The sequence below is a fragment of the Anguilla rostrata genome, chromosome 2 (genome assembly GCF_018555375.3).
Source record: "Anguilla rostrata isolate EN2019 chromosome 2, ASM1855537v3, whole genome shotgun sequence".
Classification (NCBI taxonomy): Eukaryota; Metazoa; Chordata; class Actinopteri; order Anguilliformes; family Anguillidae; genus Anguilla; species Anguilla rostrata.
The window spans coordinates 29,733,207-29,757,980 of record NC_057934.1 but is presented as its reverse complement, the minus strand read 5'-3'; the positions used below and the strand labels follow the sequence as shown (position 1 = coordinate 29,757,980).

General features: G+C 38.8%; 1 protein-coding gene across 1 annotated transcript in view; it reads right to left on the bottom strand.

Moving 5' to 3' along the window:
* Positions 1–7,455: 7,455 nt before the first annotated feature.
* ddx21 (DEAD (Asp-Glu-Ala-Asp) box helicase 21) overlaps positions 7,456–24,774 on the bottom strand; it is a 28,959-nt gene continuing 11,640 nt past the window's right edge. Inside the window, exons 6-16 of the mRNA XM_064321489.1 lie at positions 23,693–23,810; positions 22,419–22,604; positions 21,888–22,033; positions 20,893–21,042; positions 19,189–19,350; positions 17,473–17,592; positions 15,044–15,117; positions 13,725–13,884; positions 11,315–11,449; positions 10,912–10,956; positions 7,456–7,925 (exon numbers count right to left, since the gene is read on the bottom strand). Of these exons, the coding sequence (XP_064177559.1) occupies positions 7,674–7,925; positions 10,912–10,956; positions 11,315–11,449; positions 13,725–13,884; positions 15,044–15,117; positions 17,473–17,592; positions 19,189–19,350; positions 20,893–21,042; positions 21,888–22,033; positions 22,419–22,604; positions 23,693–23,810 (1,548 nt within the window). The 3' untranslated portion in view covers positions 7,456–7,673. The remainder of the gene's footprint in view (positions 7,926–10,911; positions 10,957–11,314; positions 11,450–13,724; positions 13,885–15,043; positions 15,118–17,472; positions 17,593–19,188; positions 19,351–20,892; positions 21,043–21,887; positions 22,034–22,418; positions 22,605–23,692; positions 23,811–24,774) is intronic.

Below are 24,774 nucleotides of genomic sequence, written 5' to 3'. Positions count from 1 at the left end.
CAGTGGGAGACATCAGAGTGACCACTCTACATTTACACCGGCTGTTCCACCAGTAAGTAGGTGGGACATGGAGGGAGTTCAAAGTCATTTGCACATGTGAAATTCACATGAATAGAACCCCCCCCTAAAATGTTTCTGTAGTTGGGCAGTATAGGGCCAACATAATATTAACGTAAAAATATTAGGTTGCCTGGGCCAAATCTATGTGAACCTTCATTTAAAGGCTGTTGTTATTCAGTTCAGAAGTTATCTTCTTACTCAGTTTTTGTTGTTCTCACACTTGTTCTATGCTGACAGAGTTGCAATATAGCACAGGAAGTGGCCATATCTGGTGCTCTGATCTCCCCACAGGAAGTGAAACTGCAGGGCCCAGGGTAAAATTGAAGCACAAACTTGCAGGGCAAGCTGTCAGCTTCAGACACTATAATTGACATATTTTGGCTTGTGTTAAAACAGCCCAGTATGCCAAGCATCCCTTAAGTTTGGCCAGGCTGAATTTAGAATCCCACTCAGTCCAACAAAGAGAATTTTTTAAAAAGCAAAAATAATGACATTTTCAGAAATATATTTTGCTTGTGCACTTGTGCAATTTGAGATTCCATGACGCAGTTCCGATGTTTCACCTATACTAGTAACCTCTGCTATGCTTTCCACCAGAAATGAATGATTCAACTTGCTTTAACTCTCCTTTTCATCTCGTTTCCTCACAGGTATTTTATTTTGGTCAAATTGAATCACTATATACAGTATGCTGAAAGGCAAGGACATAAACCATCAGACCTAATATGACTGTAACAGAAATAAACACCAATTCATTGATATTTATGAAACGTTCAGTATTAATTTCCACATAGCTACTCTGAAATAGACAAAAGTTGCATTAGTGACTGATATTCAAGAGCGCAATAGATTCACATTTTGTTACAGTAGAGTCCCTTTTACGTAATGGACGGCACAGGGGGTTGTACACACATTGAAATGAACAACTTTCAGAAAAGAGCTGATGTCATGGAAAATACAGTACAAATGATAATGAATGTGCTCAAGATGCATCAGTGGTATCATCACCATGGAAACCACCCATGAAGACATGTCAACCCTAAGCAAGTGCTTTTTTTAATAGCCATTATATTTCCTCTTCAGTATCCATCACAAAACCACAACATCGGGGCCTCTAGTGGTGCAGTCTGTAGAGTGCTATCCACATGCTCAATGAGAGCTGCGACATCCGCAGTTCGAATCCGACCACCGACCCTTGTCGCTCGTCTCTCTCTCCTCCTAATTCTTCCTGTCTCTCTATATTATCCTATCCAAATAAAGCTGAAAAAGCCCCAAATAAAATTAATGTTCTCTTTTCACAGCATGTTTTCTGAAAGATAAATAAATAGAGGAAAGGCTGATATTTCATAAGACAGTAACTAGATTGGACTCACCTAAAACCTTTATTTTTTAATTTAATAGAACCCACAGAGTACAAGAGATGATCATGGACAACAGGAATTATTTTCAATCATAACTTCTGAATTATTTCAAATAATTAAAATAAATCTAGATTTAAGTATAGTACAGTACAGTAACTTTTTTGTGAATTAACTGGCTTTAAGCTAAATATTCTGTTAAAACTTTCAACTGATGCCTAGATTGAGCAAACCCTCTGAAGAAACTCTTTTCCCGAGGATCTCAAAACAATATTTACATTGTACAGACAGGTCCATTGTAATTTTTTTTTTAAAGCCAAATGCTTGCACAGTCCATCATTCAAACCAGATATCAAATGCAGTACACTGCTCCTTTCAGGTAAAAGTGTTAACCATTTCAGTTTCTGTCCTAAAAAAAAACTAAACACAGTGACAGTGTATTGTTATGCTTTAGGAAGAGCAGGGTTTACAGATGTGATTTGAAGCTCATTATCCTGTTTCTAAGACAAGAATTGAGCTTAAATGAGTAAATACACATTTTCATAAGTGAACACTTCCTGTAGAAATAACATCTGGTACAACTCCTGAAGACTGGATGCAGGAATAACCTGCTGGATACCTGATGTTGTGATCAATACCAAAAGGATGGAATTGTTCCTACTGAAATGCCGTTTAAGCACTATAATGAACACACACAATAATGAAGTACTGCATTTACAGGAATGCTTTTCGTCTCAGTCAAAACAAGAAATAATCAAATAATGCACAATCTATTAATTCCGCATTATTTTAATTTTAAAGGCTTACTATGCAGGATTTTTACCTTGAAAATATAAAACCATGCTAAGGCATATCTATGATGCACTAGCAATCTCTGTCTTTACGCACTTTGGCCAAATTCGCCACACCAGAGCCGATGGTTTGGGATCAGCGGAGTGTTTGTTGCTAGGTAGCTAACTGCTGCAATGGTAATACGATACGGCGAAGCAAAAAGACAAGCTGACAGGGCTTGTTCAAGAACTAGAGCAAACCTTGGAATTGTTCTTTCTTATGGTTTCCGCTGAAGAGGAGGAAAAGCTATGTGGAGATGGTTTGTTTTATATTGGACCAGCAAGTAACGTTACTTCTAGTTTTGGTAGCTAGATGGCTGAAGTGGGGTACTCAGGATGAGTGTGGGGTTGACGTCGGAGACTTCTTTGTAAACACAGAACCTCAGCAAGGTGCAAAAATTCTGCATACTACGCCTTTAATAAAAGTGTCAAATAAATGTTTTAGTTTGAAACCAGTGTATCCTCTTAGACAATTTTAAGAGTAATGATTGCTGCCAAATCATAAAATGACTCCGGTTTCAAAAGTTCAGTTTGGTGGATTGTGCTCATATGTTTACAATAAACTGGCATTACAGTATACATGTAGGTTGGTAATCCAAAACAAACTTTACTAAAACAAAACAGGTCCAATTAAGATAAATTTTGTTTCAGTTGACTATCTTATCAGTGTGAGGCCAATCATTCGGCCTCACACTGATAAGATGCTGAATCACATTATAGTTTTTGCACTAGAACTTTATAAAAAAAAATTTCAGTGATGTACTGTAACTACTGCAATTCATTAAAAATAATGTAAAAAATGTACAGCTTTGTTCTTTGATGTGAGATCTTGAAAGTCAGAAGTCAGTTTCATATTGTGCTGAAACTAAACTTAAACTGAAATAATAAAAAGGTTTTCTTGACAGCTGAATCAAAACCAGATGTAAACACTTAAACATCAACAATTAACAGAAGAGGAAACAAATATGATGGAAAGCATCACTGATATTAAGTCATAATACTGGTTTTGATCAGCTGTTTAGCAGTTTCTTATACACTACTTGTCAGGTAGCTCACAAGTTCTCACACCTGAAACTGGGGACCCTCAATCTCCAGTCTAAACACAGTTGCAATCTCTGAATTGTAATTAGCCGTTAATTGTTCTGAAATCGTCCACCAAAGGGTGATTTATACTCTTTAGGCTACATTATGTCTGAAATGCATGCAATGACAAAAATAAATAAATAAATAAAAAGAATTCACCTAAGTCTCATCAGTCAGATTAACTAATGCTTTCAGTTAATTTTAGACAATGTGCTCTATCGGAAAAGATTCCTGCAGAAATAGGTTAATTTTAAAATTTAATTGGGATGGCAGGTATGCCTTCCCGCCAAGTTACGCCTTGGCGGGGGCATGCCCCATACCTATACAGCACCGAGAGTTTGGCACTTTTCAGGGTTCCCCACAGAAATAACTACAACAGCCACAGACACTCAGCCCTTAAAAACATTACATTCTGTACATTCTGACCCCATTTCAACAGACAGATTTCATAAACAACTTCACATGTCCACACAATAAAGCCCCAAACTAAGGAGATTTTGCGTTTTCTCCTTCTTCTTCTTCTTCTTCTCATTCTTATTTTTCCTGCCATCTATCCCACTAATAACATGTCTCCCCATTGGACATTTTACCGACACCCGCCAAATCTTCACCTACACGACCCAATGAAAAACTCGCATACACACGCAAAATACCCATACCTTTTTACTCTGAAACATTTTCAGTACAAACAGCTAGTCCGCCTGTGGCCTAGTGGGTAAGGTTACAGTCTTGGGAACACAGGGTCCGAGGTTCAAGCCCAGCTAGGAACGTGTTTCTTTCACCTGCTTTTACACGCACTAATAATTGTCTACTACTTCTCAATTATTGCTTTTGCACCATATCTACCAGCCATTCCCCAAACTGTATTATGACGTATCGTCCGCACGTTCAATTGTTAACCGGCTACAATATTGCAAAGCCATATGGATTCAACGGGAGCTCTTCTGTGCTAACTCGCCTGTGTTCTTCTTTAAAACCACGGACAGGTTTGCTAATGATATTTCACGCATTGCATAGCTATGTCATGGTGCTGCCCTAACAAAGTGACAGACTGGTAAACCTCCGGTTGAACGATTGAATCCCGCCTCGTCCTCAGGCAGATCATTTCCTCTTTTACACTAACGTTCTCTTACGCTTATATTTGCTTTACTAAAACTCACTCATGGCCACCCATATGCATTTCATGACGGCAAATGTATTCCTTTTATTAAAAAGTTACACCAGTTCACAGCTGTGCCATTTCTACTAACTACATTTCTTCACTTGGCTACTGTACAAAACCTTCTTATCAGCAAACGCCACGTTTCTACATTCATGTTACCTCGCCCTGTTCTCTATCTATTTAAGACCTTGGTGCTTGCATACCAGGCAGCTAAGGGGTCAGCACCAGGGTACATTCAGAGGATCATCAGACCCTACACACCCGCCAGACCTCTCCGTTCTGCCACCTCTGGATGCTTGGCACCCCCCCCCTCTTCGTGTCTGTACTTCCCGCTCCCGTCTGCGGTCTGTCCTGGCCCCTCGCTGGTGGAATGACCTCCCCGTGACGGTCAGAACCGCAGAGAATCTCACCACCTTCAAACGCAGACTGAAGACTCATCTCTTCAGGCTGCACCTCTCCCCACCCCTCCCTAGCCTATAGTTTAGCTCACTGTACCTAGTTAGGATAATATGATTGTTAGTGTATCTGGCAGGATTGTTTTTGTCTGATTAGGTGTGATTAGATGTGATTCCAGTGCTAGTTTGTACTTGGTAGGATTCTTGCTTGCTGAACAAGCTTACTCTACAGGGTTGGAGTCCTGATCGATGTGGTCACTTCTGGCACTACGATCCTTACTTCACTCTAGTGTTTCTTTTGCACCTCTACATCATAAACCAATGCACTTGTTGTACGTCGCTCTGGATAAGAGCGTCTGCTAAATGCCTATAATGTAATGTAATGTAATGTAATCTAGCCACATACAAACAATTACTACGTATGTACGTTCTGCAACTCCCCATTAAAACATTACATTTAAAAACACGATTCACTCATAATTATAACTACTAGTACTGAACATGAAAAAAACACGGCGGTGCAATAGATTTCACACGTTACTTAACCCTCCACTTTAACAGCTAGCGCTTTATAGCGACTGTTATATATACCGTTCGATAAGGAATAAGCTCGCTCAAGGTCACTCCATTTACTTCGCACTATACTCCGTGATCATGTCAACCTTCACCTACATGCCCATTCTGATAAAAACATATTGTTTCAACTACGCAATTTCATAATTTCATCCTAATTTCTCTCACACTGTTGTTATTTTCTCATATGCAAAGCCTGCTGGGACATATGCATCTGCTCCTATTCTCCACTATCATGTTTTCTGGTTCTAGCTAAGCAAAACAGCGAAGAGGATTCCTACCTGCAGATAAGCCTATTAAAATGCCTTATAAACCTTACAAACACTAAAAGTGCATCTCCACGAAATAACAGACAACGGAGCAGGACAGAAGGCTACACAAGTTGCGACCTAGGGAGAATTCTACGGGCTTGCTGATTCTTTTGTCAGTCAAGGCTCGTTGGATGGACGTCAAACCCGTGAGTACATACACTGGCCATATTTCATATGCGTTTCTGATACGTTTTACACTTATACACCACCACACCCTTTGTCACAGCCACTGTTTTACATATATAGCAAACCGAAACTGCTAAACAGAACACGCTCATCAGACTGTACAAATTCACACAAGGATAGCCATAATCCACAACCGTTTCTTACAGGGTCACTTCGCATTTCTCACTCTCATAATAAAACGCTTTGCAAAAAGAAATGATATCTCATAAAAAACACGTTTTCAACGTACAAAAATGCCAAGTTACTCAAAAGTATTGATATCAAAATGACGCCAAGTTACGGTACTACAAACAATATAGGCTATCTTGCCTCACCTAAATGACATAAGATGTATTTCAAAGCAATGCTACCCAATATTTCCTCAGTTCTTTCAAGTCACTTGGCCCTGTGTTTTGTAATCTTACCATTTTACAATATCATGCAAACTTTGTGTCAGATCAAAGAGTCAAATATTTCGAATTTCCTCATGGAACACATTGAAATTAATGTACAAAACTGCTGCTGAGTAACTACAGGAAGCATATTTCTCCAGAAAACATGTTTGTACTTGCTTCTGAACTGAATTTGACATGTGCAAGTTATTGTATATTTGCTACGTACAATAAATACTGCATGTAAAATACATATTGTACATACATAGAGAACTTCTTTATCCCCATGGGGACATTTCCCTCGCAGCATGTTACATTCACATTTACGAACACACACTTATACCAAGAAACATACTATCATTCACGCAACAGAAAGGCTGGGCAGCGAAATACATACATACCAATACAAATTGGACATATACACGCCTATTCAATCAATCTTGACTGTGAGAGAGCCATCCACACATATGTTTGGCCTGTCCATGTAGTGCATGCTTATACACACAGGGCCAAGTAACTTGACGTCATTTTGATATCAATACTTTTGAGTAACTTGGCATTTTTGTACGTTGAAAACGTGTTTTTTATGAGATATAGAATTACTAGAGGGGTACCAACTGCTGTCTGCATGGAACCTGGAAGCCCATTTCATGAATCAAGCTTAAAGTGAAGCTTTTTAAATTGGTCTGATGGCAACCATGCGCAATATTTTTAAAAAATGTATATGCTTTTATTAACAGAAAATAAATCTGACTTTTTTAATTTATTTGAGATTTTTAAGTAATTTTTTCACTGAAATCTACAAAGTTCTACACTGCCCTCTACAGGAGGCTTTGGCATTAATCATTTGGAAGCCTTGTTTATTGCAGAAAGGATATGCCTTATCATGGACATGCACAGCATAGCTCACGAACAGCGTATCCTAACAATTTTCATTGGTCGGCACATGCAATTCCAAATTATCACAGAACTGAGCACAACACACTTCAACATTAATTGATTGAAGCTGTCTAACTAAAAACAACATACACAGTCGGTCCCCATTAATTTTTTTGAGAAAGCCTGATCAAGCTACATAATAGAAATGTTATTGTCAATGATATTAATAATACAATGCACACCCAGGTATTTTTTTAAAGAACACCTTTAATGAAATTGAACTCATTCCTATGAATGGGCTATAGATGATTACATATAAATAATTGCCAAGCAATCATTCAATACAAGTTCAGGGATGACATGGTTGTTGTACAACATGAAGACATGTCTCAGCTCCCCAGACTTGTCTATAAATTGTAAGCATACAAAAGGAGCAGGAATATGAAATCAGTCCAGAGCACAGAGTTAATAATCAAAGGCCTGGCTAAAACTGCGTTTCTGACCTCTTCCTGCCCCTCCCCTGCCTCCCCCTCTCCTGTTGTTGCTGTGGTTCCAGGAGCTTCTTCCACCTCCTCCCCGTCCTCCTCCACGTCCTCCTCCACGGCGACCACCGAATCCACCAGACCCCCGGTCACCACCAGTACGTTTGCTCTCCTCCAGCTCAGGAAGCTCCGTGGCAACAGACAGCTGCCAACGTCGACCGTCCTGCCACACTTCCTGTAGAAAGGGCAGGAAGGGTGCAACAATGATGTGTGAGACAAATTGCACATACCAACGTTTGGGTGTATTTGGCGTCATACCAACCAAATACACCCAAAAATAATACCCATAATTAGGGCTGGTAACAATAGTACAGACTATCAAACCAACATGTTATGGGAACATTGCAGAAGGTGATCTCTACTAATGGAGAATGTAGCTTGTATCTGGTGATTATATAAACAGTATAATTACATGAATGAGTGAGTGAGTGCACTTAAGGCGGAAATGAACACATTCAGAGATTCTAATGTAATTTATTGAAAAGAGTAAATGATCACGATTCAAAAGTACACTTGAGGCCAAAAGTTTACATACTGTACACCTAGGCTAAAGACATTCAAACTCAATTCTTCACAACTCCACACATTTCATGTTGCCATACATTTTCTGGGTATATACTTTATATAAATTATGTCAATTAGGGTACTTCATTCCCATAAAAGGTCATTTCAAAATAATAGCTAAGAGACCGATGTATTTCAGCTTTTTCTGTGCAGTTCAAATTTCATTCTGGCTTTTTTATGCCGGTCTTGGAGTTGGGGCTTCTTCCTTTCAGGCCATGGCGATGTAGTTGTCTTGGGGTTCAGTTGAACCTTTCGGACCAAAGTTTGTCAGCTCTGGGAGTTCATCTGTGCCTCTTTGCTGAATGATGCAGTGTCTATGTGGTCCCAAGATTTTCATATTTGCATAAAATTGTTTGTACAGGTGCTTGCGGTACCTTCAGTTGATTATAAATTGCTCCTAAGGAGGAACCGGACTTGAGGAGGTCCACAAGGAGGTCCACAAGGCCTTGGCTGAGTTGCTTGGATTTTCCCATGGTAACAAGGGCAAAAAGGCAGTGGCACTAAACGTAGGCCCTTAAATACAGCCACAGGTGCCAATTAACTTCCACTTAACTCCTAATTATGTATAAAATGTCTAATTTTCCTTTTGGAATAGCGTTTTATAGGTCAGCGTAACCGAAAATTGTCTTATCGCATTCACTTACGCATTCACTCTGTGGTAGCAGTAAAAGACGCTGCACCTAACGAAACGTTGTCAACGATTTTTTGTCATTTCTTGTAAAATACTATTATTATTGAGGACTTCTGGGCATAGCTAAGCCATATGTTTGCTGATATACCTATCGGACATAGTCTGCCAATATCTGCATAAGCCTTAACGGGTTGTTTTGCTTCGCTTCTTCTCAATTTTGCCACAAAACGAAATCGAAAAAGAAGAAAAAACCGGAAACCGTACTACTATGTGGACTTCGGCTAAAAAAAATAGGTCTTTGTTTCTAACAGTAGAAATTTTAAATGAAATAACTAATCGACAAATGAAGGGCGACAAATTCATTAGAAGGACAATATCAGTCATGAGTAGCAAGGCACGTCCCACGTCCCTGTGCCTAATGTGGAGTTTGATGTTGAATGGGCTTCTACTGAATGGGGGGGTTTGCTCACACAGGAATCAAAAATCTACAAATATCTAAATATTGAAGCAAGCAACCTATAAACCGTCTGGGATGCACACAAAACTTCGGGTAGGTGTGAAAATGAGCCCAAATTGCAATTCCCCTTTAATGAGCTGAAATAATTAAGAAAACAAGCAGAAGCTAGTTAACGGAAGCTAATTTATCTTCGAAAATAGCCCATGTTGCCCACACCGGCTTTGACTTGGACTTGACAGATTGTATTGACTACAGCTCTGCCTGTAATGCTGCCAGGACTCCCTGAAGAAAGTGTTTTCAGGAGCATATGAAAACAAGCATTTCTATGTAGTTTCTCCAAAAAAATGTTTTAAAAATGTAATTCAATTAAAAAAGCACCTTCTACCTTACAATCAGTGAAATAATTCTCAGATATCCCAGTGCCGAGTAAATTACCTAAAAGCAAGTTACAACCTGAAGAAAAAATAAAAAATAAAAAACCGACCCTCCCTATGATCTACCCATCGTGAATTTTTCCCCTGCTTGGGAACACTGTATAAGTTACAGTAACCGTACAGTCTCTTGTTCAAGCAAATTGACACAGCTTGGAGACGTAGTTTATGGCTTTCTTCTAGCTGAAAAGCTGTTCTGCTGCGTACAGAGTTAATTTCATTTTGCGTTTATGCATAGCACAGAGTGGCAGCTTAGCGCACGCTTTATTATTGTTTATTGGAGCTTTGTTCTCTATTGCCAAATGCTAGCATAAAGAACATTGCAATAGTGATACAGGACACTAGATTGTAAATCGTTTAGGATTTGATATTCTGTAAATAATTAAAATTTTACTCATGGGTTCTCACCCTGTTGTGATAAGGAGGCTTGTATCCCTTGTACCTCTTTGATGCTATGAGCACCATATAAAATGCCTTTGAAAGCTTTGATAACTAATAAAAGGGGTGCTGGGAGGCTGGGTCTCATTTAATACAGGCACAGTATGCATATGCAAATTACAGCAGCCTTGTATGCTTGGTGAGACCCCCATAATATCAGGGGATTTGGTAATTTTGTTAGAAATCAGTTCTTTATTTAAAGCTTAGAACCATGTCTGTACTGTATATAGTTTTGGAGATAATGGGGTTTTACTTAAGATGGGGGTGGGGGGGTCGTGCGAAAAACCCTGGGTTTAAAGTGGGTTATGGGGGTTAACTTGCCTTAATGGCTCATCACACAAAAAAAGTGAAAATAGTAGGTGCGAAAATTTTAGATGTGTAAATAGGAGACAAGGGTGAAAACCCCTACTTTGAGCATAAAATATAGCATGTCATCGATCATAAGGTTTTGAAATGAAAATTCATGAAATGCGACAAAATAAGTATGGCTGGGGGGTGGGGTTGCACAAAAAATTATGGTTCAGATTTTTTGTTTTAAAAGTTGGCTTGGCACATCCACATTTCTTATTACACGTCACATAAATTTAAGACATTAGTTCTGAGTTCATATTTAAAATGAGAAGAAACTGGCATTGCATACCTGGATCTCTTTCACCTTAGCTGCTGGGACATCAAAACAAACTCCCTTTAAAAAGACAACAAAAAATATGAGTAAGGACATGCCACGTGGAGATCACGAATAGTTGGTGAAAAACTACCGAAAACATTGTGTACATGTAAATATTTGTATGCACAGTAAAACAGTTTATGTTTTATGTCATCATCCTTTTATATTCATTCGTACATTTGACGAACAAACAGACCCAAAAGCCCTCAGACCTGAGAGTGGGTCTTATTCCCCAACATACCAGTAAATCTAAACCATTAAACAATAGTGAATTCAGGGAATGTTCATTCATGCCCTTAGTTCAGTGTGAATTCATAGAATGATATGGGCAAGTCTTGCCCTTAAATCAAGGAATCCAATAGTGTGGAACACATACGGTCTTGCCCTTGAGGAAGGTCATCCTCTGGATCTTATTGTCTATGTCCTCTCCAAGCTGCTCCTTTAGGCTCTTCCAGGCATAACTGATGCTGTGCATCTCTTGAGAGCACTTCATCAGCATGGTTGTGTAGCCCTAATGTGGAACAAAGAATAAATGTAAATACTACCAACATCAGATAAGCGCCCAGCAAACTTTGGTGTTTGGGGACTTCAGACTGCATCTAGAAGAACACTGCAATGCTATTTGCTCCCCTGTGTTAAGTTCAATTCCCTCTTCTATAACAATGCTGAAATTTAGACCACCTTATGTTACCACAGAATCACATTACTGTCTAACTGCAAGTAATATACACAGGGTTTTTCCTGTGGGCTGCCGAAGAACTTTTACAAGGCACTATAGGAAAAATAGTGGAAGAAAAAAAAACACGAGTAAAAAAATTAGACATGGTCCATGCATTTTTTGACAATTCATGAATGGTCATGACTGTTTTGACTGATTTTCTTTCTTTTTTTTGTTTGTACAATACAAAAAAACAGGTTTCATGAAAGACTCTAACCTTGCAATGTACAACATGTTGTTGAATGTTGTTTGAATGACCACATTCTAAAGAGAATGTGGTCATTCAAACGCTGAGAGACATGCATACACATTTTGAACACCATCTAGTGTCCCTAATCTCTAAATCGGAAGCCCACTCAATGACCTCCCTGGGTACTAACCATGACCTCCCTGGGTCAAGGCTCCAGAGTGTGACCATTTTGGTCGCACATGCAACCAAAAATATGTCAAGTGCGACTAAACATTTTCATTGGTCGCACCGGTGCGCGCCTGACATATAGCAGGTCTGTCTCTGTGTGTGTATGTGTGTAGCGTAATTTTTTTTTCCCCACCCGCATTCTGCGAAGACCCGCCCCTACTCTGCCTATGATTGGTGCTGACCCTGATATTATTCTTCGCTGAATGCGGGTGGGGAAAAAAATAAGGCGTGTATTACTGATGTGCGGATCGCAGTTATATCCACAGGCACTGCGGTTAATCCGCAGATCGGGCGGGCAGAGTCATAAAAATTAACATTCTGATTAATAGCGGATGGGTGAAATAATACATCATTAGTGAGGAAAATATTCATTGCATTCTCTAAAATGTGAACATATTTTAAGCTTAATTTTTTGCCAGGCACGAATTAGCAGACTAGACTCTCATTGCGCCAATTGCGGCGTCCATTTGTCTTAAGCAGCAATGGAGGTAAAAAAGATCCGAGAGAAAATTAAAAAAGGAGAATTAAAAACAAAAAAAAAGGAAGGGCAGAAAAGTTTCGTGTGAGAGCGATTTGAATAACCATGACGAGTCAATTGCTGGGTATGTCATATGCAACAGCTGCGAAATAATGAGAAATAATGGTAATGTGTGCTCGGTGCGGGTCTCTAAATCAGAAAAAATAATTTGTTCGGGTGGGTGGCGGGTGGAAGATTTATGCGTACATGCGGATTCGGATGACGTCAGAGCCAATCCGTGCATCACTAGTGTGTATGCGTGAAATCGCGCCCTGTACTCCTCCGGGAGCAGCACACACATTTTTGCTTGAGTTATTTGAGTTTGATTTATTAATCTGAGTTTGTCAAGCACTGTAAACATCAGCACTTTAAGTTTTTAAAAAAATTTTTAGACAATTGAGGTTATTGCAATTTCTTGTTTGTGCTGTGCACCTTTATTCCTATAACATTTATCTGCACCTTTATTCCTGTTTACAATCATTTACATAACGTGTTATGAAAATACCAATGTGTATGGGAACTGACAAAAAAGGTAAAGCTTAAAATGTATTATTGCGGCGCTAAAAGGAATGGTGAAAAATTTTGGGTGCACCTAAATTATGTGCTGGTGCACCTACATTAAAAAGTTAGGCGCACCAGTGCAACCAATGTAAAAAGTTAGTCTGGAGCCCTGCCCTGGGTACTCTCGTTTTTTCTTGTGATATGCTGACAGATGTAATTCTGTAAGCATATCACCATAAAAAAGCATGTTGTTTGTAATAGCAACTCAGAGCCTGTTAAATTCATACTGACAGGGAATTAAAAAAAAAAAACAAAGAAAACATGAAGACTGTAGAGAGCTTTACATTCTAAATCTATCTAAATATAGGGAGGCAACGCATGGAGTTGACAGTGGCAGTAAAGCCGGACCAACCGTAGTCTCTTTCATGCAAAGTCACCACCTTAGCCAAATTTTCAGCCAGGAAAAAACCCTGACACGATTTTCAAATTTGTGTTTACATGCAGAAGTTTACACTATTGTATATGAAGCAAGATCAAATTCTTCAGACATGGGTAAAAGAACAGACACTCCATATTCATACCAACAATATTCCATATTGTGCTGACCACTTCTCAAAGTGCTTCAAACTTACTGCATCTGAGTTGAGAAGAGAGCGCTGTTCAATGGCAGTAGCACCAGATATGTGGGCCAAGGCAGCTGCCAAGGCCTCCACTGCCCCCCGCTGCTCGATCAGCTTCTCTGCAGCGTCACGGAAGTAATCAATGGCAGTTGTGGGTACAGAATCCAAACACCTGCGTTTGGTGAAGAATGATTCGTTAAGACGTACAGCATTGACGTGAGCAGAAAACAGGTTATTTATCTGCAAGACAAGGACCCAATTTACTGTTCAGGTACATGAATGGTTCAAAGTGCTGTTCCTGAGATCTACAGTTTTCATTGAACCCTAATTTGGCAAAACTAACTCTACTAATAAGCAGCTCAACAAGATCTGTAGCTGTTCAATGAGGCGTGCTTTTTTGGGGTTGGAGTTAAAACCTCATGGATGGCAGAGCCAGGAACAGGGTTGCGAACCATGGTTGAACATAAAGTTAAAACGCTTCTTTACCTACATCTTTGGACGATGCTTATCTTGCTATCAACAATGTTAAAAGAAGTACATACAGCACTTCCCATCAGTTTCCTTTTCAAGAGTGGTGGCTTGCAAGGTGAGTGCTCTGGTGGCCCTATATCAGTTCAAAAGTTGGCGTGTCAGTTTTCTCAACAAGAGTTAATTAAAACAGAAATCGCTGTCAGGGATTTTTTCTTTTTTTGTGGCCAAAATTTGTTTGGATCAGAATGCCAAAACATTGTTTGTATTTTATTTCATCTGGATAATCCTGCTATTCCCTGCCACTTCTGTTACAAGTGTAATAAAAACATTATGAAATGCATACATTTATTGTGTATTTACAGGACATTTCCCCATCAACATCTAAACTATGCTTTGTCCCAGGCTTAAGTTGGATTGTTTCCCCAGGAAAGAAGTTCCCCACTGTATTCTCCTTATTGTATATTTGGCTGTATTGCTTTGTTATGATTTGATTACTTTTTTCCCCCGGTTTCACCAATGATAGACTATAAAAAACAAAACAGACCACAAATCTGCATGGCATACTTGAAGTGTTGATAATGTTGAAATGTTTGAGAATTCATATGAAACGCACAGATCTGATGTCACATTGTAACTAAGATTTTATGCAATTTTGTGTAAATGGATATTCCAGAAAAAAATTCATTTGAGGTTAATTTTTCCCTCCAAGGCATCAACTTGGTATCGATACAGAGGCACCAAAGCTTGAATCAGTACCAAAATCAAAATAAACAACATAACATGTACAACATTGCATAATAAACAGCATAACATATAAAAATGTCCAAGGCAAAAGTGCGGCCATGTTCTGAGTTACATACTTCACTGCATCTTTGCTGGAGGATTTGATGATCTCATTGGCAGATGGGACACCAACCCGCTTAAATGTTATGCCCTTAAAAATAAATTTTGTGTTTAGAAACAGGAAGCAAAAAAGGGATTCAAGTCAAGCAATTACATCAACTGTATGAAATTCAAGGTCATTTTCTATAAAACCATGCTTTCAATCAATAAATGATAGCAACAGTACAACAAAAAAAGAAAATACCAAATCTTAAGCTTGCAAACAGTGGCAATTCTAGAAAATTGCACATGGCGTGGGAAAATGGAGGCAAGGTAAAATTTCACTTAATACAAAAATGAGAGGTGACAAAATTGGTCAATAAGAACACAAATATAACAAGTCAAGCTAGCGATACACTCTCAAGCGATTACAGAAGAAGCACATAGCCAGCCGAGTTATCTCACTTACTTTGTAAGTACATGAACTGTGATGCACTACCAATTGCCTGGGTATTTGGTAGGATCTTCGCTAATGCAGCGATTGGGACTCATACCCTTACCGGCTTCCCACCCGCGAACACTGCCAACTGTGTTCGTAGGAACGTCTGACCAAGCTGGAAGTACCGCTGCCGGGGATTGAACCCAGGTCTCACCGGTGGTAGGCGAGTGCTTATACCTCTACACTACCCAGACGGCCCATACTTTTTATTTTTAATAATTGCTTATAACTGCACCCCAGACTAAATGTAATTAATATCAACCTTTTTTCATGAATTAGAAACACAGTTCTTTGTTTCCCAGATTAAAAGAACTGTCATCCAGGCAGGCAGTCATCTCGAATGAACACTACAGTGCATGTGTGGACATTTTTCGAGTATATCTAAAGGCACACAGCTTTTCTTTTCATTTCTTTCATATATTTGCGCTTTGTGAACTTTTTTGTGTATGTATTACTAAGAGCAAAGCTTACATACTTTTTCCATACTTTCACCCAAATCTCCAAATTTTCCCGATCTGGAAATCAAATAATTTTGCAGCCTCAACAAATACAAATAGTGACCTCTCTGAACTACCCCTAACAGGTGCTCAACTGAACGAAGACGAATTCTCTATGAATTTCGTATGACAGAGTAGCTGAAGTTTTAAAACAAATGGAATAGACGGCTAGCTAGTAGAGATGCACATTTCGTTCAATTCTTTTAATTGATTGTCAGCACTCATTAATAGATTAATAATGATTAAATGATAAGCTTAAAATCTATATGGCTTACAAAGAATGACTCTAAATATACAACTAATTAATTGGTAGGCCTAAGAGATTTAAGACAAGTCCCAACAATCATTAGAATAGGATTTTGCATTGTGCATGAAAGCCACAACAGCAAAAAACTACATTATACAAACACAGATTCACAGACTGAAAGATCTGCGCAGGAGAGAAGGACCGCTGACATTTTTATTACAGGCTGGGTGAACTGCCACTGAGATGGAGAAAGGTATTGACAATACATGCTCAACTTAATAATACCCAAATGAACTGCATTAATAGTTTTTTTTGCATTTCTGACAACAAGGTCAAATTAAATTTTAATACCAATGCACGAGCAACAGTGAACATAACACTGACTTGCTATTTGATTAAAGGAACTACACAGAGTCTGGTTGCTCGGTCATATGTATGGCACCTCCTGCATAATAACCCTTAATTTTTGAAGCAAAACATCTAACAATAACTAAGTGAATACTCTTGTTTTAATTCTTTAGCAAGTGACCATGGTATAGAGGGGATAGTCCGCTCCAAGGTGTGTTATGTAATTTTAATGCACTCATTTGCAAATCATGCATAAGAATCAAACAAGCATTACACACTAGCTGCTAGCTACTTGGGGCAAGATTGCCAAGTTTGGCAATGTTAGCAAGTTGCATTAACCAGAACACAACTGACAGCACTAAACAAGATAAAAAAGATATTAACTTTGATCAATGACTGGAAATGCAAGCTAGTTACTAAAACTTGTTTGATAGTCATTTTTCAATGAAAGTTGGAGCATTGACTTATTTTGCTAATAGGAAGCACAAAGCAAAATCATGCACCGTACAGCACGAGTATCCCACTCTGCATTCAACCGAGAAGCACGCCATTTCACACACAGGATGGGAGGGGGAGAAGCAGAAATGCATCCATTTTTTTTTTTTTGAGAAGGGGGAACTCTAGAGTTTGGAACTGGTTATTACAGGAATTTACCAAAGTTGGGGAAAATGATTACATTTGATGATGAAAAACGAAATATTTTTTATATCAAAAACTTTTATATCACTTAGTCTGGATAACTGGGGTGGCAAGGCTTAATTTTATGGTGGCAGAGACCACCTTATGACACGTTAACGGCTACCCCACTGGTTGCAAGCTTCCCTGGCTGGCACATCTTGGATTAATCCAACATTTTTTTCCAAGAAAAACACTCACGGCTTTGTTCTCCACGTATCGAAGCTGTTCCTCTTCCTTGCGCTGGTAGAAGCAAATGCAGAGACCCGTCCTGCCTGCCCTGCCTGTTCGCCCTGACCTGTGGATATATGACTCTACATCCTGGAATAAGAACACAAGTCCTTACTAAAAAACGTATCAAAGACAAGCATGCAATCCAGCACTACAGATCTTAAGCACTAATTACTAAAGCAGGTTGATAATTCAAATAACATTTTTCGGACAGAACAAAAGATCGGATATCATTTAAATGTGCTTAACTAGCCAGCCATGAACCTTTGTAGTATTAAATTACAGGCAATTAGCAAACACTCTTATCCACAGTGACTTACACAACTTTTCTTTTTTTTTTTTCTTTTTTACATATAATTTACATTGCATCCATTTGTACAGCTGGAATGCCTACTGAATCCCAGGAATCTACCCTGGAATTGAACATGTGACCTTTAGGTTACAAGACCAACTCCTTGCCCATTATACACTGTCGCCCACAGTACACTGAAGTGATTGACATAAGGGGAAAAAAGCATTGCAAATTGGTATTTGTAATTACTGGTTTGTTGCTGTATTCACAGTGGAAAAAGGCAACCTGACTAGGTGTGAAAATGGGTGGCAGTGTAGCACAGTGGGTAAGAAGCTGGGCTTGTGACCGAAAGGTTAAAGGTTTGATTCCTGGGTAGGACACTGCCGTTGTACCATTGAGCAAGGTACTTAACCTGAATTGATTCAGTATATATCCAGCTGTATAAATGGATACAATGTTAAATGCTATGTAAAAGTTGTGTACGTTGCTCTGGATAAGAGCGTCTGCTAAATGCCTGTAATGAAATGTAATGTAATACCCAAGCTGGCAGCATTACTTGCATTAAGCCACAAAATCCAACACTCCTCATAATACTGTTTGATGTTCAGAAATTTGGTGTCTTTACAAATTTGGCAGCTGCAGCAGTCATTGAGCATATTTAGAACTGAGAAACTTGGATAAATTAGGGAAACAATGTAAATTCCAAACCAGACGAAAAAATGACTTCTACCATATTATCCCCGTCACCTGTGTACTTCATTTCAGTCCTACATGTTAAAGAGTGAATGATAAAGAGTGAAACAATATGGTTCCACACAAGTGCTTCTGTGGTGTGAGGAGCATCTTCTGGTTCATGAGGAACTGGGGCAGGAACAATCATAAAATAGATGTCAAAATTAATGAATTTGAGTTAGAAGATAGCCCACGTAGTTAGTCTTTTCAGCCAAACTACTCATTAAAATCAAGAGTGAATTGTTTCTTTTGAAGTCAAAGCAGTAGAATCATTACACTGGAACTGATGCATTGGTGTAAACTGATGAATTGCAATAACCCGAATAGGGTGAAATGATGGAATGATGTTGGATCATTTTTTCCAGATGTTTGTGGAGGGTTGCATCATCAGCAATCTTATTGACTGTACATCTCCCATCTTCCTCTACCTTCAGTATGTCGCCTGTTTTGGAGTCTCAATGTTCCCAGTTCCTATACTTATCCTCTGTGTGTCCATATCGTACATGCCACATAGCTGTTGGGACATGGCAGAATGTGCTTTTTGGAATGTAGCCTCGTGGTAAACAAGTGAGCTCATAATCACGTAAATCATTACTGTAAAGGCTATACAAGTACAAATGTGTAACCTCTTTCTTCTGCAATGTGCTCTGCTCCTTCCTTACCTTTGGTGGAGAACACTGTATGACCAAGTCAACTTCTGGAATGTCTAGCCCTCGAGCAGCAACGTTAGTGGCAACAAGGACTTCAAAGGACCCGTTCCTGAATCCTTTCAGTGTCATCTCCCTCTGTTTCTGAGGAATGTCTCCGTGCAATGACTGGGCATCCTGTTCATGAGAAACACCCAGAACAATCACATAAGACAGTGGTGGGCAGCAACAGCCTCAAAAGAGCATAGACAGATCTCTAAAGCACTGTAATAAACCAGGGTAGTAAACCCTTTTTAGTCTTTACATCAATAGCCTCACACAACCATCTAGTTGCATTGGTTCTTCAATTTTTATATGGCAGCATATTCGCACCAAAATTAAAATGGAAATGCAAATCGGCAATTAAATTTAATGTTCATTCAATGTACGCCAAAACCAAATGAAAACGCAAAAGCCCACAGCATTTTAATTTTTAAGTTGATGTAAGTACTTTGTAATAATTTAAAAATTTAAACGCAAAGACCATTTCACATTTAATTTCTCACCGTCTACGACATGTCCGTGAGATTTTAAATGAAAATAAAAAACATTTGAATTTCTTATTGTGACAGCATTATCCATGACAAAAATGTAATAGTTCAATTGGTCATTTAGCATTTCATTTTCATGTTTTAACATTTTCATGTTAAGAAACTGAAACGGTTGTTTTGGTTTCTTAATGCCACCAGTTTGCACATCGTTTTTAAATAAAGCTGTGGAATTTACACTTATGTTAATGTTGCTATTCATTAACTGTCAGCCAGTTTTATTAGCAATGTTGAGCGGCATTTTGGTGGGAGGCAGCACTGATAATCCACTTAGATTTTGGTGCCATGTAAAGTTGGTGGCTAGCTTTAGTGCTACAATGAATGTGGGTATGTAGACTACATAAACCATTATAGTCCTAAACTAGTTAGCTAGCCACTGCCACAGTATCATGAATACCCCTTTGCGCAGATGCCAGATCTGGTTAATCCTTGCCCATTTAGGGGGTGCCCCATTTAAAGCTGTATAACTCCAGATGTGAGCATCACAGAGACTTTAAAAAGCCTTAAATGAACTAAGACACATGTACCTTTGACAATACTTTGATTGGTTTATATTCATAATTTAAGAACAAACAAAGTTCCACAAATGCAGTAAATTTCGCTAGCTAGCAATTTGACAGTGGAATTCTTGGTTGGGTTTGAACCACTGCTTTAATGCCACTGCCATTTGATGACAGGGCTTTTGACTTTGAAAATGAAAATGCAAAGGGTGGACTGCATTTTCAATTAGAATTTTGGCAGGGTTTTAGTGTGGCCGTGCGAAAAATGATAATGAAAATGGAAGGAATGCAACTGGACCCTTGTGCCACAAAGATATGAAAATGAAATTATAAATGGCCATTTGAATTATTTCATATTTGTCATGGATGATGGAGTTACAATAAGTGTTGTGTTGTAAAGGGTAAGAAAACTTTTTATGCATTTAAATTTTCAAATAGACAGACTAATGTATGTGCTTTAACTGAACACGAAAATGCAAAGTAGGCTTTAATATTTTAATTTTAATTATGGCATGGTTTTTGAATACATCGAATGAAAACTAAATGTAATTTCCGATTAGCATTTTCATTCCAGTTTTGTTGTGGGTATGCTTCCGTACTTAGTGCATGAAGTCGGGAGCACAGACTGGCACCTGTTTAATTGAGGCGTTCATCGACAGCTCGGTGGCCTCCTTCTTGGTCTCACAGAACACTATTGTGCGGCCATGGGTGCCACTGTACACCTGGATCACATCCCCGATGACCGCCGCCCTCTGGGACCAGTGACAGGCGATAGCCAGGTGCTGCAGTCCAGGGGAGCAAGATGGTGAATGAAAACAGTTTTTTTGACATCAAATGTCAGTGCCGTTTTGCATAAAGTTAAGGTTGTGAGTTTGAGAAAGTGTGTACTCACTCTCCTGCTGAGTAAAGTTAAAACAATAATTTGGTTTTATATTCACTGAGAAACCATGAATATGCATCAGACCTTTAATCCTGTGTGCACCATGTACTGTTTATTGTCACTGGAAAAAAAAAACTTTGTATATGCCAATTAGTCCTACTATTTCAATTTTTCTTCATTTGTGGCAAAACAGAATGTTTTAGCGGAAAAATACCAACAGAAAGTTATAACAAAAATCACCTAACACAACATACAAGAAAAGAGCAAAAAGAACACATTTATTTATCGATGTTTGATGCTGCCCACTGGAACAAAAAATATATTTGAATATTGTGTATAATAAAACAGCAGTTATATTATATTTTGAATATTTATTGCAAAATTAGTAAACTTACTGCACTGCTATTAATTATATAGGATACTTTAGGCATCCCCTGTCGTGTTATAAGCCCACAAAGGTGAAAATACATGTACTGACATTGTTCAAAAAAATTATTTGCTTTTTATGAACATTTACGTGAAATACAGACTGATCCATTGTTGGGAACTTAACAATTTTTACTAGAAAAATCTGCCTGGAAAGCAATGATATCTATCTAATGAGTACTTTCCACTATACTTTTCTGCATTCTGCATGCAATGTTTCATTCATTCATTCACAAGCCACACCACACGCCACAAGCCACAATCATTACACACTGACAATGGCTTGGCTTTGGAATTTCCCTGTGAATCCCAGCCACATACCTCCACAGTGGTGGCAGTCTTTTTTGTCTTTTTGCCAATGAGGTCGACGTGCTCAAACTGTGGCCGCATGTACTTCTTGGCCACATCATACACCCAGGAGGGACAGGTGGCGGAAAAGAGCAGGGTCTGAGGATTGCTGTCTGAATCTGAGAGAATACCACAGCAGAGCATTGGCATCTTAAAGGTGGCAAGCCAAAAACTCTAAAGCTAGCAGAATTCATCTGAAAGTAGGCTGTGACAAAAGCTACAAAACCAATGAGACAATCCTGACCTCTTACTACACTAATGTGGAATCATAAAAGCATGCTCACTGCTTTACAGCTTAGGATCAGTTAAGGCAGCTCTAATACTCTTTTTTTTTTTTTAAATAAGAAATTTGTATGAACATTTGTATATAATGAATTTGCATATTTTATTTCAATAAGATTACTTCAGTTCTGTTGCTTTACCATTTAAGCCATCTTAAATACAGTAGCTTCTGCATTTTAATGTTTATGTTTAATCATGCCCCAACCAGTATTTTGCATTTACCTTTTTTGTATGAAGATGCTAGAATCTCCTCAACTTGTTCAGCAAATCCCATGTCCAGCATCTGGTCCACTTCATCAAGGACCACATGCTTCACCAGGGACAGGTTCAGTTTGTTGTTCTGAAGGTGGTCTTTCACACGCCCTGGAGTGCCCACAAGGATATCGATGCCATTGCGAATGCTATCCACTGCAGGGGAAAATTCAGGTAAAAATGTTAAATTGATAAATAAATGGTATTAAAAGGATAGTTCACCCTAAAGATTGCTGCTATTCATGCATTTTACCTCAATAAATGTCTTTTAACCTGGCTGTTTTCTGTGCTTTTGTAGATTTGATTAGTTCATCAAAAAGTTTCATATCAAGCATCATATCAAGAAGTAGCTCACATCTTTATAGCCCATGTGTAATTCATGTGACTGTGCATGCGTGTGTCACTAAGGGGGCAGTGGTGGCTTCAAGTGTCCTGAGGAAACTGCACTCTGGCAAACATTCCACAATACCAATGGTTTCAGTTTATCTATAGGAGCTATGTTGGAAATCTTTATTGAGGCACTAGAATGAAGCAGAGGCCAGGGTGGCACTATTGCCATGTTAACATGGTACATTTGTTGCCCGACTTCCCAACATGGTAGTACAACAAAAATTTCATTAATAACCAAACTTGCCTCGGCTATAAGATAACCTAGCAACATTCCTGATGATCAGAAGAGTATCATTTTGATGATCACTGTATTTTTGAACAGGTGCATTAGCAGGTATTCTATTCTAATCATTCATCATTCTAAAATTAATGCAGGGCTTCACCAAATGTAGGAAAGCATGATTAACATTGCTGTGGCTCATTTTTATATGGTATTGCGCATTTGCTCATTTTGGCATGCAGACCATTTTTTGTGGGGAATTAGTTTAACAGACAGAAAAGAGTATAATTTATGTAGGTGCATTTTTTACATTAAACATATTTTGCCAAAAATATATTATTCCACAGTAAAACTCATTTTTTTAATTGATGTACTTTGAAGTGAAACTTGAGATCCATTGCCCATGCCCACTTTTAAAACTTACACTCTTGGGCTTCTGAACCCTGGACCAGCACCCATAATTCTTCACATATACTACTGATAAGAAGCTGCAACAATTGGTCAAGTCTACATTTCAGAGAGGCTGGCATTTACTGATGAAATTTGACCATGTAATCAGTGTGGGAGGCTTGTATCATTGGAATCCTGTTCCTCTACTAAATGGGAATAACACAGTAAGCATACAGGAACTCACGCTGGGGGACGTAGGAGCTGCCACCATAGAAACAGCACACGGATAGCTTCTTTGTGACATCTTTAAAATCCCTGGACACTTGAATAGCCAGTTCTCTGGTTGGTGCAAGGACCAGGACCTGAATAAAAACAGAGTAAAAAGACTTGGGGATGAGCAAGCATAAGGTTTCCCAAAATAATATTTTTTAAATAAAGGTTCTAATTACAGTTGGTTGGCATCCAATTGTTGATAACTTTAAACCGCCAAAAAATGTAATGTGGTATACAGTATTACGAGCCAATTTTAAAAAGTTGGCATTGTATGGGGCTGCCAATTCAGTATTCAGACTACCACCACCCCGTGGCCATGGACATGTTTTTGCCGTACATGTTCAGTGTTTCCCACAAGCTGAGAATTTATATGCGGGGGGGGGGGCGTGGGGGGAGGGTTGTGCCGAGGGTGGGAATTGTGTTCAACACACACTCCTCACAGATCGCATTATTTGCACATTTGAACAGAGCTCTTTAGCACAGGGAGGGGAAGGGGAGAGCTGGCTTGTTTTGAAAACACAAAAGCTAGCGGCATTTCGCATAGTGCAGCTTTAATTTAATCCAAGATTGCACAACAATTAAGAAAAGCACAAAAAAGACTTTTTTTGAGATTTGAAAGAAAAAATTATGAATACAAAGTATAGTTTGTTGCTTAAGGATACAAACAACTAACATAGACACAGTGTCCCAAATAAAACATGGGGAGGCATCCACTTAATGCAGTAGTTGACGTCGCTTAAAAAAAATAAAAAATTTTTTTACATCTGCAGCATATTGCAGTGACCTGCCAGTGTGCAAACCAATCCAATGAAAGGGGGAGGGTCTTCTTGTACAAGGTCAAAATGCAAGATTATTTTTCTATATTTCATAGCCTATATAGCTACTATTGTTCATAGTTTGTCCCAACTGCTTCACCTACTAAATGCTCCCTAACTCATTTGTTTAAGTTACGTTGTGTATGTCATAAATATGCGCTAGTTGTTGTCGTTGCTCCCCATTTTGTTTTGTTTTTGTTATGTTATGTTTGGTTGGCTGACGAAACAGACGAGGATT